General features: G+C 39.8%; 1 protein-coding gene across 1 annotated transcript; it reads left to right on the forward strand.

Annotated features, from left to right (window-relative positions):
- Positions 1-372: 372 nt before the first annotated feature.
- On the forward strand, positions 373-3,941 carry ING2 (inhibitor of growth family member 2). The gene is made up of 2 exons (XM_009277430.2): positions 373-472; positions 3,136-3,941. The coding sequence occupies exons 1-2, from the start codon at positions 373-375 to the stop codon at positions 3,804-3,806; spliced, it is 771 nt and encodes a 256-aa protein (XP_009275705.1). The 3' UTR covers positions 3,807-3,941.
- The last annotated feature ends 9,191 nt before the right edge of the window (positions 3,942-13,132 follow it).

Below are 13,132 nucleotides of genomic sequence, written 5' to 3' on the forward strand. Positions count from 1 at the left end.
GCTGGAGGTGGGGGCACGGGCATCGGTTTCACAGCTCGCTCTGCCCCGCCGCCGCGCGGGGATGGGGGTGCCGCGTCCCGGCGGAGCCGTGCCCCCGTCCCACGGTAAAGCGCTGCTCTCCGAACCGTCCCGCCGGGCGCTGACCCGGGGCGCTGAGGGTTAGCGCACCGGGGCGGGCTACGTAGAGTGTTCGCGGCGTTCCCACTGGTAACGGGGAGGGTCCGCGGAGCGGGAAGCGACCCTGAACTTCAGTCGAAGACAAGGCTTCTTCCGAAATGCAGATCAAATACCCATTAAACCCATTATGCCTCGCACTCTTGGGCTACACAGCTGCGGTATCTTCCGATTACCGCCCTGCCGCCTAATCGTACGATGGGACCTACTCCTGAAGAGCGTTACTGCTTGAACTGTGCCGCAGAGGACGAGTGGCGCGGACCCACGGCGGGAGGGGGGCGGAATTTGGTCCCGTGGAGTAGGAACTAGAGCCGTATCTCCCTTCCTGATGGGAGGCTTTCTTCACCGCGGGTAAGAGGGGACCGTTAAGGCCTTTCAGACGTTAAATGTAAACGGATTCTTTCAATTATCTTTCTAATTACCCAGGAAGATACATAAGAACAGGCTTTTGTAAGTTTTCTGTGTTTTTAAAGTCTAGAGGGCGTAGACTTGTCTGCAGCACTTTGAATTCTTAGTCGAGGCTGGACTGCCTAGCGGGCTCTTTACCTGATCTGTGGTGACAATGCTCTAGATCTGTCTTGAATAGATTCAATCTTTTACTTGGGCTATATCTCCTATATGTATTCCACCAGCCACTAATACAATACTGGGCCCAAGCAGAGGTTTGTTGCTGGTTTTACCAAAGTCTTCAACTGTTTTAAAAAACAAAAACACAAACACCTAAAAATTCAATAAAAATATTTTTGGCCCAAGTCTGAAGATGTAAAAGCAGTACTATATAATTTCAGCTAATTTAAAAGGTAGTGATAGCTCATGCAGGAGGGACAAAGCCACTCCTGTGCTTGGAACACTGAAATCCTTTTAGCTTTTATTAGCTCCACCAAACTTAATCAGATTATCTGTAATGAACACTTGGCCCTGTTTTGTGCTGTGTTTGAGTTTGTTGGTTTTTGGTTTGTTGTTTTTTTTAACAGGGGTTTCAGAGCTATTTAGTTGCGCGTATGGATGCCTCCTCTAATCTTAGGGACCAACAAGGAGTTTGGTTAACTTGCATCTTTGTCAACCCAAAAGTTCTTTCCTTTTTTTAATGGATGGTGATCCATTTAAAGTGCGCAGCATATCTTCATGGGCTGCATCCAGGGAGTAATCAGCGTAGGGTGAATGTTGTCCTCTGTCACCGTGTGAAAAAGCTAACGGTTATTGCTTCTGGGCAGGGCATTCCCAATATGGGAAATCTGTGTAACTACGCCTACACGTTTTTTTGCCCCTCATAAAAAAAGGCTGAGTGGGAGATAATGTGGCTGCAGGATATTGTACTCTGGTTATGCCTTTCTAGTTCAACAGCCTACAAAGTACCTTATTCCACGCTTTTCAGGAGCAGAGAGTAAGATTCCTCCTCACACACCTGTCAGGGCAACAGGCAAGCAATGCAGCTGAAGATGCAGGGAAACAAAGCTTGTGTTTTTAATGGTCGCTGTAATACTAGTATTGAGAAAAAATAGGTTAAGTAAGTGAGTTATTGGACAGGCAGAGTAGTGATTTTTATCTTCCCTTAGTGAAAGTCTGGAACAGAACAAAATGCTGTTGGCTCCTGCTGTCATACAGGTTTCAGAATTTATAGTAAAAAGCATCCGTTCACGCTTAAGCTACTGTTTCAAGATGTCAGCAGCAAAAAAATCACTGTGAACAATGTTGAGATAATATCTATGGCTTCCATTTAGCACAAGCTTGAATCATTTCACAACTGTACAATGCAGATAAATTCTTTAAAAATGAAAGCCAGTTTGTGAAACGCAGGTCTTTAGGAAGAGATAGATTGTACTGCATGTCTTCTTGCTTTAGAAGTAAATAGCTTAGTATCATTCATAAATTCCCTTGCCTGTTCAAATAAAATCCTTAAGTTGTTTCTGACAGAACCAGTACGGTATCTAACACTGTGCATCAGGTTTCACTGTCAGTTCTACTAATCTATTTCCTTCCATGTTAGCAATTTCTCTGTCTTTTATGTATAGATCTAGTGTAACTTTTGGTCTGGAAATATCATTTTAAAATCCAGCAATGTAGAACAATAGAGTACAGACTAAGACTGGCTTGTAAGGCATTTGTTAATCTCATATTTGGGTTCATTAAACCTACTTCAAAGAACTAAATTTTATGAAAGATTCACAGCAACTCGTCCAGTTATTTTGCATGACGTGCAAGAAGAAAAGCTTAGAAGTCAAACTGTGAGCCACTCATTACTAGTTGCTTAAAAATATCCTGTGATGCACTGAACAGTAGGTCTGAAGAGTTCAGCCTCGATTTAAAATGCAACTTGCTGTAATATGTCTTGGTAATAGGAAAAGCATTTTGAGTGGTTTAAGTTGATTTAAATCCTGATTGTGAATTTGTTATTGTGTAACTTCAGTTGTCATACTCCTTTTATAACTATGTCTACTTGAAAGTGTAATACCAAACCTTTAGATGAATAGGAAGGGGAAGGCAGAGGACCTGGATATTCTAATTTTGGAGTGTTATATATTGTGATATATAATGATTATATGAATTCTAAGTTTCTTCCTGTGATACAATAAGCTATTGCTTTGGTTTGTAGGCCAGGGTTTTGGAACTACTGTGGTAAGGACTCTCAACAGAAATTCCTGCTTTTTCAGATGGAAGCAGGATCTGGACTACCCACACTCCAGCAGCCATGGTCCCCTTTCTTGGGTTATCCTTTCTTTTTCCAATGGCTAAAATAAACTTGCTTTTTCTTAGAACTTGAGAGTTTTTACTTGCAACAGATTGTGATCTTAAACACTGATTTGATGACCACATTCAACTTGAATAAAATATCTGATCTAGCCCACTAGGGTATACTATAATTAAAATTTGTACTATTTCTCATCAGTTAGAAATGCATTTCTGTATTTTCTTGAGCGTGTTCCATCTTGTGTAATTATTCCTATTATCTTTATTTTATAGAAGCGTTAAAAGAAATAGATGATGTCTATGAAAAATACAAGTCAGAAAATGATCCTGTTCAGAAGAAACGCTTGCAGCAGCATCTTCAGCGTGCATTAATCAACAGCCAAGAACTTGGAGATGAAAAAATTCAAATAGTTACTCAGATGCTAGAACTGGTAGAGAATAGAGCCCGGCAAATGGAAACACACTCTCAGTGTTTTCAAGATCTGTCTGAGAATGAAAAGCCTCTAGAAAAGGCGAAGATGGAGTCCTGCCAGCCAGAGAGATCTTCACGTAGACCTCGTCGCCAGCGAACCAGCGAAAGCCGTGATCTGTGCCATATAGCAAACGGTATTGATGACTGCGATGATCAGCCACCTAAAGAAAAAAGATCTAAATCTTCCAAGAAGAAAAAACGCTCCAAAGCCAAACAAGAGAGAGAGGTTTCACCTGTAGAATTTGCAATTGATCCCAATGAACCAACCTACTGCTTATGCAACCAAGTGTCTTATGGCGAAATGATAGGATGTGATAATGAACAGTGTCCTATCGAGTGGTTCCACTTTTCGTGTGTTGGACTCACCTACAAACCAAAGGGGAAATGGTATTGCCCCAAGTGCAGAGGAGACAATGAGAAAACGATGGACAAATGTACTGACAAATCAAAAAAGGATAGAAGATCGAGGTAGTGAAAGCAATTCATGTTTTAAAGAGTTGCTCCTTTTATATTAAAATGTTTAATTTGCAGAGAACGCTGTTTTAGGAAATGCATAAGACTATGCAATAATTTTTAATCTATAATATTAATGGAGTATTAAAAGCTGTTATACCTTCTGTGATCTTTAACTTTCTGCACTGAATAACCAAATAATTGAAACAGGGTGGCTTCAGACCTTCACAGAAGACATTACAAGCATATGGCGCTTGGTTTCAATTTAACCCCATTAGTATTTTAAAGAACCTTGTGAATCTTGAAATAATGGTGGTGGGAAAGATACTGAAGAACTTTTCATGTTATGGGAAAGGCGTTGAAAGGCCTCACATAACTGCTAGAATCTTAACAACTGAATTTGTTCTTTATCCCAGGTCTTAAGTTTTCAGTTTTTGTGTTAACATCACACATTTGGAATTAGGGTTTTTGAACTCAGCTGTAACTGTAAAAGTCTTCCGAGCTAAAAGCAGACCTCTTCAGTGACTTTCATATGACCAGTATGTTATTTCAAGGAAGAAAATACCACTAACTTAAGCTTTTTTTTTTTGTCAATATTAAACTCTTGTCTTTGTGACTTTACACTTGGGAGTCAATTTTTGGATATGGTAGAATTATGGTGTATACACAGTTTTGGATATTCTTAGTAGGTTTTGTTTGGGTTCTGTTGAGCATCCTGATGTGGTCTTTATTGTTTAAGATGGTCTCTCTAGTGCCAAAACTACTTCCTTGATTGTTTGTTTTGCCACTGCCTATATAAGCCTTGAAGTGGTAGAAGGATCCCTTGAGAGGCGGGGATATTGACATCTCAGGGAACAGAAACTGCAAATGTGATGAAGTCTTCGTCATAATCAATCTCTAGAGAGGTGAAACATGACTGGTATTCTCTGGGATGTAAACTTTGCTTTTCCTTAAGTGGTATTTGTGTACGTGTGTGGCCACACCTGGATTTAGGCACAGCACCACAGTTCTTGGACTTGGGCAACTATCTAAAAAGCCTGAAGGCAAAAGCTTTCAATAAAAGTTTTGATAGGTAATAAGAAACAAAACATAAGCATGACTGGTACAGAGCCAGTAGACAAATCCCAGCAGGTTTCTGACAGGCTAAGTAACAGTGTTGTCCTGAAGTATGCCAGTAGTGTCTAAACACTACTTGGGTGGTAGTTAAAAGTGAACTTCCTCACCTCCACTCCTTAGAGGAGGTGGAAAAAAGATGAAAACGGCTGTTCCTGCTCCTTTGCAATGGGAGATGCTAACAGAGGAGAAGTGAGTGGTGTACCCGGTGTATCAAAGCTTGCACCTAGGGTTCCTGCTCAACAACGTTGTTCCTTGAGACCACCTGTGCCCTGGCGGGCTTGGCAAGGCAGACAGAGCAGCTCTGCAGGGCTGGGTGTGGGGGTTATCTCTAGGTGGGCTGCAAGTGCTCGGAAGTCCCCATAGGTCTCTGCTTTTTGCTGCTAAGGTCTCCCTTGACAGCACAGAGGGAGAAGCGACACCATCTCTGGCCAAGCCTGGTTGAAAAGCAGTTGTGCTGAGTTGAGAGCAGCCCAGGAGGCAGATGAGCAAAAGCAAGCCACAATGGATGAAAGCCATCAAAACTCCCTCCTGCATCTCCACTAGAGGGCTGTGACAGCCGGGGCTGGAGGGCTGGATGCACTGCGCTTGGCATAAAGAAATCCTCAGTGCTGTCGGGCCAGATGGTATGAATCAATGCACAGGACTCTAAATATTATAAGCTACGTAAAATACCGAGCCTGTTCCCACAGTTACGATCTGACTCCTTAACAGGATTTAGCATTTGCAAGTAATACTAGTTAACATACGGCAGGGGAGCGTAAAGCCAGTGTTTTGAATTTTTGCTTTAAAATTGTATGTTTATTAAGTGGACTAGCTCCACTGGAGTCTTGTACCACAGTAAGCAAACAGCTCTTGCAGGAAACTACTGTAAGGGCTCTGACCATCAGCAGGGTAGGAGAGAAGGTAAACCTTATCCCAAGGCCCTGTCTTGCTTTCCAGGCCTAGTGGCTAATCTGAGGTTGCAAAGATAGACTTCTTGAGGGGGCTGGATCATGGCTACTGATAGAGAATGATCAGGCCAGCTGTTGGACACAAGTGTCATAAGTCCTTCTCTGTGCATTTTACTCTTTTTTTCCTATTTGTTATGGCTTAATGATTCTTGAACTTCCTTCTTGGGAAGACTGGTTGGAAGCCTTAGGCTGGGGACTGTATCAGCATCTGATGTCTACCTAAAATGGCAATGCTCCCTAGTATTAACAAACAAACATCACTTAAGTAAACACTGAAGTTGCAGAACAAAGTACAAGTGAAATTGTAACTATCAACATTACTAATTTATCTTGAAAAGAATTGCTTGAATTTCTACTGGCTAAATCAAGAATACTTTTTTCCAAGGCAGAGGAGAAAGCTGGGAGCCTTATATAATTGTTCATCTGGAATAACTGCTAAAGTAGGAAGTGTATGTTGTGGTGTTACAGAAAGAAAATTTCAGATTCTGAAAGTGGTCCAGATAAATCTCTCTAATGCAGGGATGCTTTCTTTTATGCTAATGGCCCTTCTAGCAGGGAATATGAATTCTCAAGGTTTCCAGTGAAGATATTGCTGGAGAAACAGCACTTTCTTGCCTAATACATGAAATTGCTCAAATGCAGAAATTATTCAGTTCATAAGCAGATCAGCAGTATGCCTCAAATATACCTGGGTGCATCTAAAATTACCTCTTTTAAATACTCAGGCTAATTTGTTGTTAAAATGTACGTGAGAAAAGATCTGATGTTATCTGGCATTTAGCATTTCACCACCTTTTTTTAACCAAACTCAGATTTTGTGGTTTTGCATCCATTTTCATAGAAGATCAATGGTAATTGCTGAAGATGCATATAAGATGCTAGTATGAAATCAGAAAGGTAAGTAAAGAACTCTTATGTTGCTTCTTAATGTTGAGTTCCTTTTCTTAAAGGGATGAACCTCACTAGTGAAGTGAAAATGAAAAGTAAACGCTTAAACCAGTTCATCTTCAAGATATGTATTGACTGTCATGAAGTAAGTCTAGCTTCTTGCAAAAAAAAAAATAATCTGGGGCAAGAAACACTTTGGAAGTTGATAGAAGTGTTTGTAACTACACAGGAAACTGCTTCCTCTTTGTGAAAAGTAATGCTACATCCTAATTCAGCGTAGGTTACATTTTGTTTTCTTGAAGCTTACGAAAATATGGTGCACTTCTAAGTTCTTGCTTTTTGCCTTTCAGTTTTGAAGTAATGCAAGTTCATCAGCAGCAAAAGGTCCCCATAAACTATCTAAAAGGAATGGTATCAGAGCAAGAGTGTTTCTTGATCATTGTCCCGTGAACCAGTTTGATTAATCTTGACAAAATAATCATTTAATCAAACCAAACTTTAAAGCAAAACAAAAAAATACAGCTAATAGAAAGCTTACTGTTTTGAAAGCAAATGAGCAATTTAATAATATTTGCTGTCTATATTATAAGGCCATCTTGCTATCTCCAGCAGTTACTGCATTTTTTTTGACTCTGGAATTCTGTCAGGTCTGGAATAGTAGACAAGATTAATACAGGCTTCCTCCAGTTGCTGTGTATTACTTTATTCTGTTGTGTAAGCTGCTTGAATCCAAATACAGTTAATTACCAGCCATGATAGGTAGAAATCCTTTAAGTGTAGTCTTCTGCATGCTGTTGTACATTCATACCTGTTGATTGCTAAAAAGCACAATGACAATACCTCCGTATTTAAACTAGTTTTAACTGTATTTCCCTGCCAAGCATTAACTAATCTACACATCCAGAAATGGTAACGTGGTACTGACAAGCCTTGAAACTGGTACAGAAGGGTGGTAAGTGAAATGCCCCATTCTTCCCTGAATTTATCTAAGGATTGTCCATTTCGGATGTTCTTTTAGAGCTGAAATGGGCCTTTGTAAAGAAGGTGGCGTTTCCTAACTGAAGACTTTTTAATTTAAAAGCCTCTAACTTCAGCTTGAAGGAAACTACTACAGTTTGTCTGAATTCATACTTAAAAATGAGCAGTTTGGCATTTCTGTGGCTTGTACCATTTCTGACTGCAACAGATCTGATTTTTAAAGTCTTAATCTGGGTTTTTATTCTTTAGACTCAGCTGGGCTGAACTGCACCCTGTTCGGTCTCCCCTAAAACCCAACCAGTCTATTGGGACAAAACTGCAGCAGTTGCCACACCAGCAAGTTAAGGGCTTAAGAGTTTTTCTCCCTCTTATCTGCATACATATTTCTTTTATTAAGAGGTCTCATCTCCAGTAGCTCTGCAACTCTTTGACATTGGCACCTCAGACTGAAAAAATACCGCAGGTTTCATATAAAAGCCCAACTTGCTTTAAAAGCTGCAATCTAATCTAGACCTTTTTTTTCCATACATACCTGAATCTAACAGAGCAATGATAAAAGCCCCTGCAAATCGTGAAGATACTTTATCACATCAGGAAATATGTCTGAAGTTCTTCTGTTGCATATTTCAAAGCTAATACTATCTTGGTAGCTATTGCTTGCTGAAGCCTGTTTTAAACTCAAATGACAGATGTTTTAGTCCTGAAAGGCAGCCTGTCTACTCGGTGAGTCTCAGCAAAGAAACGTATTGTGGGCAAAGAAAAAGCAACTTGCTTATGCTATAGCTTAGAAGTAGCGTATCTTCCTCTGTCAGGACTAGCAGCCCTGGCTAGTCTCTGCGGAGGAGACTTGAGGCGGGCCAAGTATGGTTTGACCTGTGGAATGCCACAGACCAGGTAAATTAACTGAGATGTATGTTGGGAAGGTCTGCGCCAGACCAGTCAGATGAGGTTAGGAGTTTTGTTAGTTTCCTATAGGAGCCTAACTCAAGAAAGGTTGAAAACCTTGAACGGAGATGCATGTCTCCCTGCAATTCAGAGTAAAGCATCTGTTCCTGAAGATACGCACTTATCTTACTCACCTAACCTCTCAAAAGTTGTTCTGAGCTACTTTTAAGCCGTTTCCTTGACCGTTACGGCTTTCTGAATCCTATTCACAGTGCATAGCTTTTCTTGGGCACAGTGAACAATTACATCTCTGAATAGCTGTCTTAATTAAGAGATCCGAGTTGCTCCTTGTGTTTTTAATAATTGGACAGTCTAGTTTTTTTCAGGTTCTTCCTAGCTGCTAGCAAATACTTCTTCAAAGAAGTCTTTTTTTTTTTTTTCAGTGGAATGGACAGTTGGTTTTGCATCTGATCCTCTCAAGATGATGAGCAGGGCTGTCACTCAAACCCACAAGTATTGTTTTTCTGTCCACTGCTAGTTAGGTAAGACATTTTGCTGTCAGTGGTAAAACCAGATGTTACTGTGCAACTGTTCAAGTCCCACAGACTTACATATCCTAGAAGGAGAGAGATGTTTATTTTTTACTATTATCATGCCTCTTTTATAATACATGCCATGAAAGAGTTGAAAAAGTTTGAAATCCTCTCTTTTGTGCCAATTTTCTGATTACCCTGCAGTCTTCGGAACAGCTTGAGGATTATGGATTTCTACTACGGCTGGCCAGTAAACAGTTCTATTTAGTGAAAAGTCTGGCAAATTTTTCGTTAAATGAAGCTCTCATTTGCCTTTGAATCCAAGCCTCTTTTTAAGATCAAGCTCATACTGCTTCTGAATCCTTTCTAATTTTTGGCTGGGGTAGGGTAAGAGTTCTAAAAGCTTATTTTGACAAATTCTGCATGTGTTTTCCACCTATTTCTACATTCTTTTGGTTTCCTAGGTAGGACAAGTTCAGTTGTAAGTAAATCAGCAATGTTTTAACTGCAAGTATTAGACGGGACTGCATCTCTGTTCTGCTGCAGCTGTGTTCTAGCAGAACATTACTGACTATAGCATGGCCAATTTCATACTTCTCAGAGATGCACTTCACACATTGCACACTTTTTTTCTTAAATATACTTCAAGGAAGTTATAAGTAGCATACAGACAGATTAAAACTGTAATTACTTCTCCTGTTCCAAAGGCCTGTTTTCCAGTGTAGGGATTAGCGCTTAGTGGGCACGTAGAAAATAAAATCCTCCCTGAAGTTTTGTTTCTGCATGCTTAGGGAGCACCTCCACTGAGAATGGTAAAACTGGTAAATGAATTTCACTACAGTGATTAGCTGTGCACATTAAGACTAGTAGAAAGTTACAGTTTATAGTTGGAGGAGTGGGGAGGAAGCAACTTGAGTACTTCTGTGGTTGAATATAGTGTGATTTAAGAAGCCTAAAAGGAAACTTTCATCTCCTGTTGAGAAACAGAATAAAATAAAAAAATTCTAGAACCTTTGAGAATAACTTTCAGTAGAGAAATTAGGAAAAAATACTGTCCCAATTTAAATAAAATTCTGTTGAGCAGGGTTCTACCCAGCATACAGATTTCCAGCTTCCTTTGACTAAAGCCTAAAAAAAATTGCAGGGTTCTACCCAGCATACAGATTTCCAGCTTCCTTTGTCCTTTGCATAAAATTCTGTTGAGCAGGGTTCTACCCAGCATACAGATTTCCAGCTTCCTTTGACTAAAGCCTAAAAAAAGATTAAAGCTCCATGGCAACTGCTATCTTAACTCCTGACAGCCATAGTATAAATTACATCTTGGAAAAACCTAATACTGAAAGTTTTATTTAGGTCACCAGTCAGGCTAGGAAATGGTAGGCTTATAGATATCACCCCAAACTTCATTTTGCCCCTGTATGGTCTCAGTGAGGCAGGGATTTTTGTGGGAGGCAAACTGGATGCTATATAATTATATGCAGTATGAATTTAAAAATCTGACAAGTTTTAGGTGGGTAAATTTGTTTCATACTTTTGGGGAAAAGACTGCAATTTACTTGCAACTGTAACCTTCCAGTGAGGAATACAGCAAGGTTCACCTGGGAGACAGCAGCCCAGGCAGGTGCTATGTGAGGTTACTGCAGTAGCTGCATTTGCTGGCAGTGGAGGAACAGTACTGGTTTGTTTATTTTTTTTTTTTTAATGGAGAGGGGAGGGAGATGGACAGAGATGGTGCAACTAATTTATTTTCCCACAGGTGCCCCAACATTCATACTTGTGCCATGGAAGCTACGTGTCCCTTTCGGGCTTGTATGGTGATACTGCTTTCGTGCTGTTTGAGGTTAACAACAAATAGGTTATTATTTTGAGCAGTGGAAATGAATATAAATGGACATTAGAAGTCTAGAGTAAAGGGAACCTTCTAGAGTAAAGGGAACCTGTGGTAAACAACAACAAACCCCCCCACCCAATTTCTTCTATTTGCATGAAGATTATCTGGTACTGTTATTTCCTTAGTTCTGCTTTCTTGTTCTTTGACTATTTTTGACCCTGTCCTCTCTGAACTACGTGCTTTTCAGGCCTTGAAGAATACCTTTAATTGTTATCTGAGGAACACTTTATCAGAGCCATTAAAATAGCCTGGTGCCCGAGACAGGGAGGGGTTGGTAACTGGGATCATTGATCCTGCTCACCAGTGCGGGGACAAAAAGGGAGGCTGCGTGCTCCCTAGTCCGTCAGCTGCTGCTGGGCAGACACAGAATTATTCCAAGGCTCCTTTTGACCTCATCAGATAGCAAGGTTTAAGTCCTCAATATCCCATTTAAAAGGAGAAAGTACCCATCATTTCTCAAATAAAAATAAAACCAAGATAATATCAAAACCATACTAGAGTTGCAGCCCACTATATACCTACATTACTGCCTACTTAGAAATTTTGCCTTGTAAATGTTTAATAGTAACGTGCCATCTATTACTGGAGAAGGATGAGAAATAGAATTGTAGAAGCGTTACCAGTATAATAATCAGTTTTACAGACCTGCAAGTAGGACTGTTTTTGCTCTTTCCTCCAGCAGCTGGAGTTTGCTGATCACAGTATGATGTACGCCTTCATAATCTGGAATAATGGTATGGTGGTGTTCAAATGGATTCCAAACTTTTATCCTGTGAACAGATTAAAAAAAAAATACTCAAATACATATAGATAGTAAATTCTATTTTAAAAAAAAATGTAAATATGGGTTTTTTTCCCCAAAGGTGTAATATTGAGATGCTAACAAACAATTGTATTGTCAGTTGAACACAGTGAGTTGTACGAGTTAACCAGTAGAGCTGGGACGTGGGATGCAAGGTAATCTCACTATTAAATGGCTTTTGGGAGAGTTTTTAAGAAGTTTAAAAAACGGTAAATGACTTTGGAATTTCTGCATCGGTGAAGGAACTCTTCATATTAATTTCATAAAACTTGGAAATGTTGAATAACAATTGAAATCATACAGAAACAGACCACTGAGCATTTTCTAAATAAAAATACGTACTTTGTTGGCTATGATTTTTTCAATGCAGTAATCTGTAATCTCATGATAGTTTACACCAGAGTGGCAAATTAATCTGTGTTATGATTACATTTTATTTAGCAATAGAAGGCAAGAATAATTTTGAGTCTTTCCCCTCTTACACTATTAAAATATTTGTAGTAAACTGCAAAGGTACCTCTGGATGATTTTATGTAAAGAACATTGCGATAAAATTTGCGATTATCGTACCAGAGCTATTCTAAACTCGACTTCGGAAGACATACCCCCCCCCATTCCCAAAGCACTGCCAGATCAGGTAAGTTAACAGAGCATGTGTTCATTCCTACGCCCGTGCAGCAGCTGGCCCTGCTGGCCGTGGGGAGTGTACTTAATGCATTAGCTGATGAAGCTTTACAAGCCGCAAGGCTGGTCTTCCTGTAAACATGCTATGCACTTTTGAAACCTGCTTGAGGATAAAATATGATCCTTCCTTGAAAAGTGACATTTTAAGTATTTAAATTTTTCTTTAGAGAAATCATGAATGTTTTGTCAGTTGCTTGTGGCTGTTGCCACGGAGACAGAATTGGTTTGGGGGAAGCAGGTCAGACATAAGTCTCGTATTTAATAAAATATTTTTTGCTAACACCTCTTTCTCTTGTATTTAATGACTTGTCATCTGTACTTGCTGGCATGAGGTACAACAGCAGAGAAGAAAGCACGCACAGATTTCAAAGGCTTGACTTTGTGGAGTGCACCAGAGTAACCGAACTGCAGCTTCAGTAACTGCCAACTGTAAAAGGCTGTTAAAACTTACGAGAATTAAATGAACTGAGAAGAAATTTAAAACTTTTCTTAAGAATTCATATCATGCAAGTCCATCACAGAAGGAACGTCCTGACTGTAACCAGAAACATTCCTGCATCTATTCTGTCTCTGGATGAAGGATTTTAAAAAAAAAAAAAAAAAAAAAAAAAAAAAAAA

Source organism: Aptenodytes forsteri, unplaced genomic scaffold (genome assembly GCF_000699145.1).
Source record: "Aptenodytes forsteri isolate BGI_AS27 unplaced genomic scaffold, ASM69914v1 Scaffold65, whole genome shotgun sequence".
Lineage (NCBI taxonomy): Eukaryota > Metazoa > Chordata > Aves > Sphenisciformes > Spheniscidae > Aptenodytes > Aptenodytes forsteri.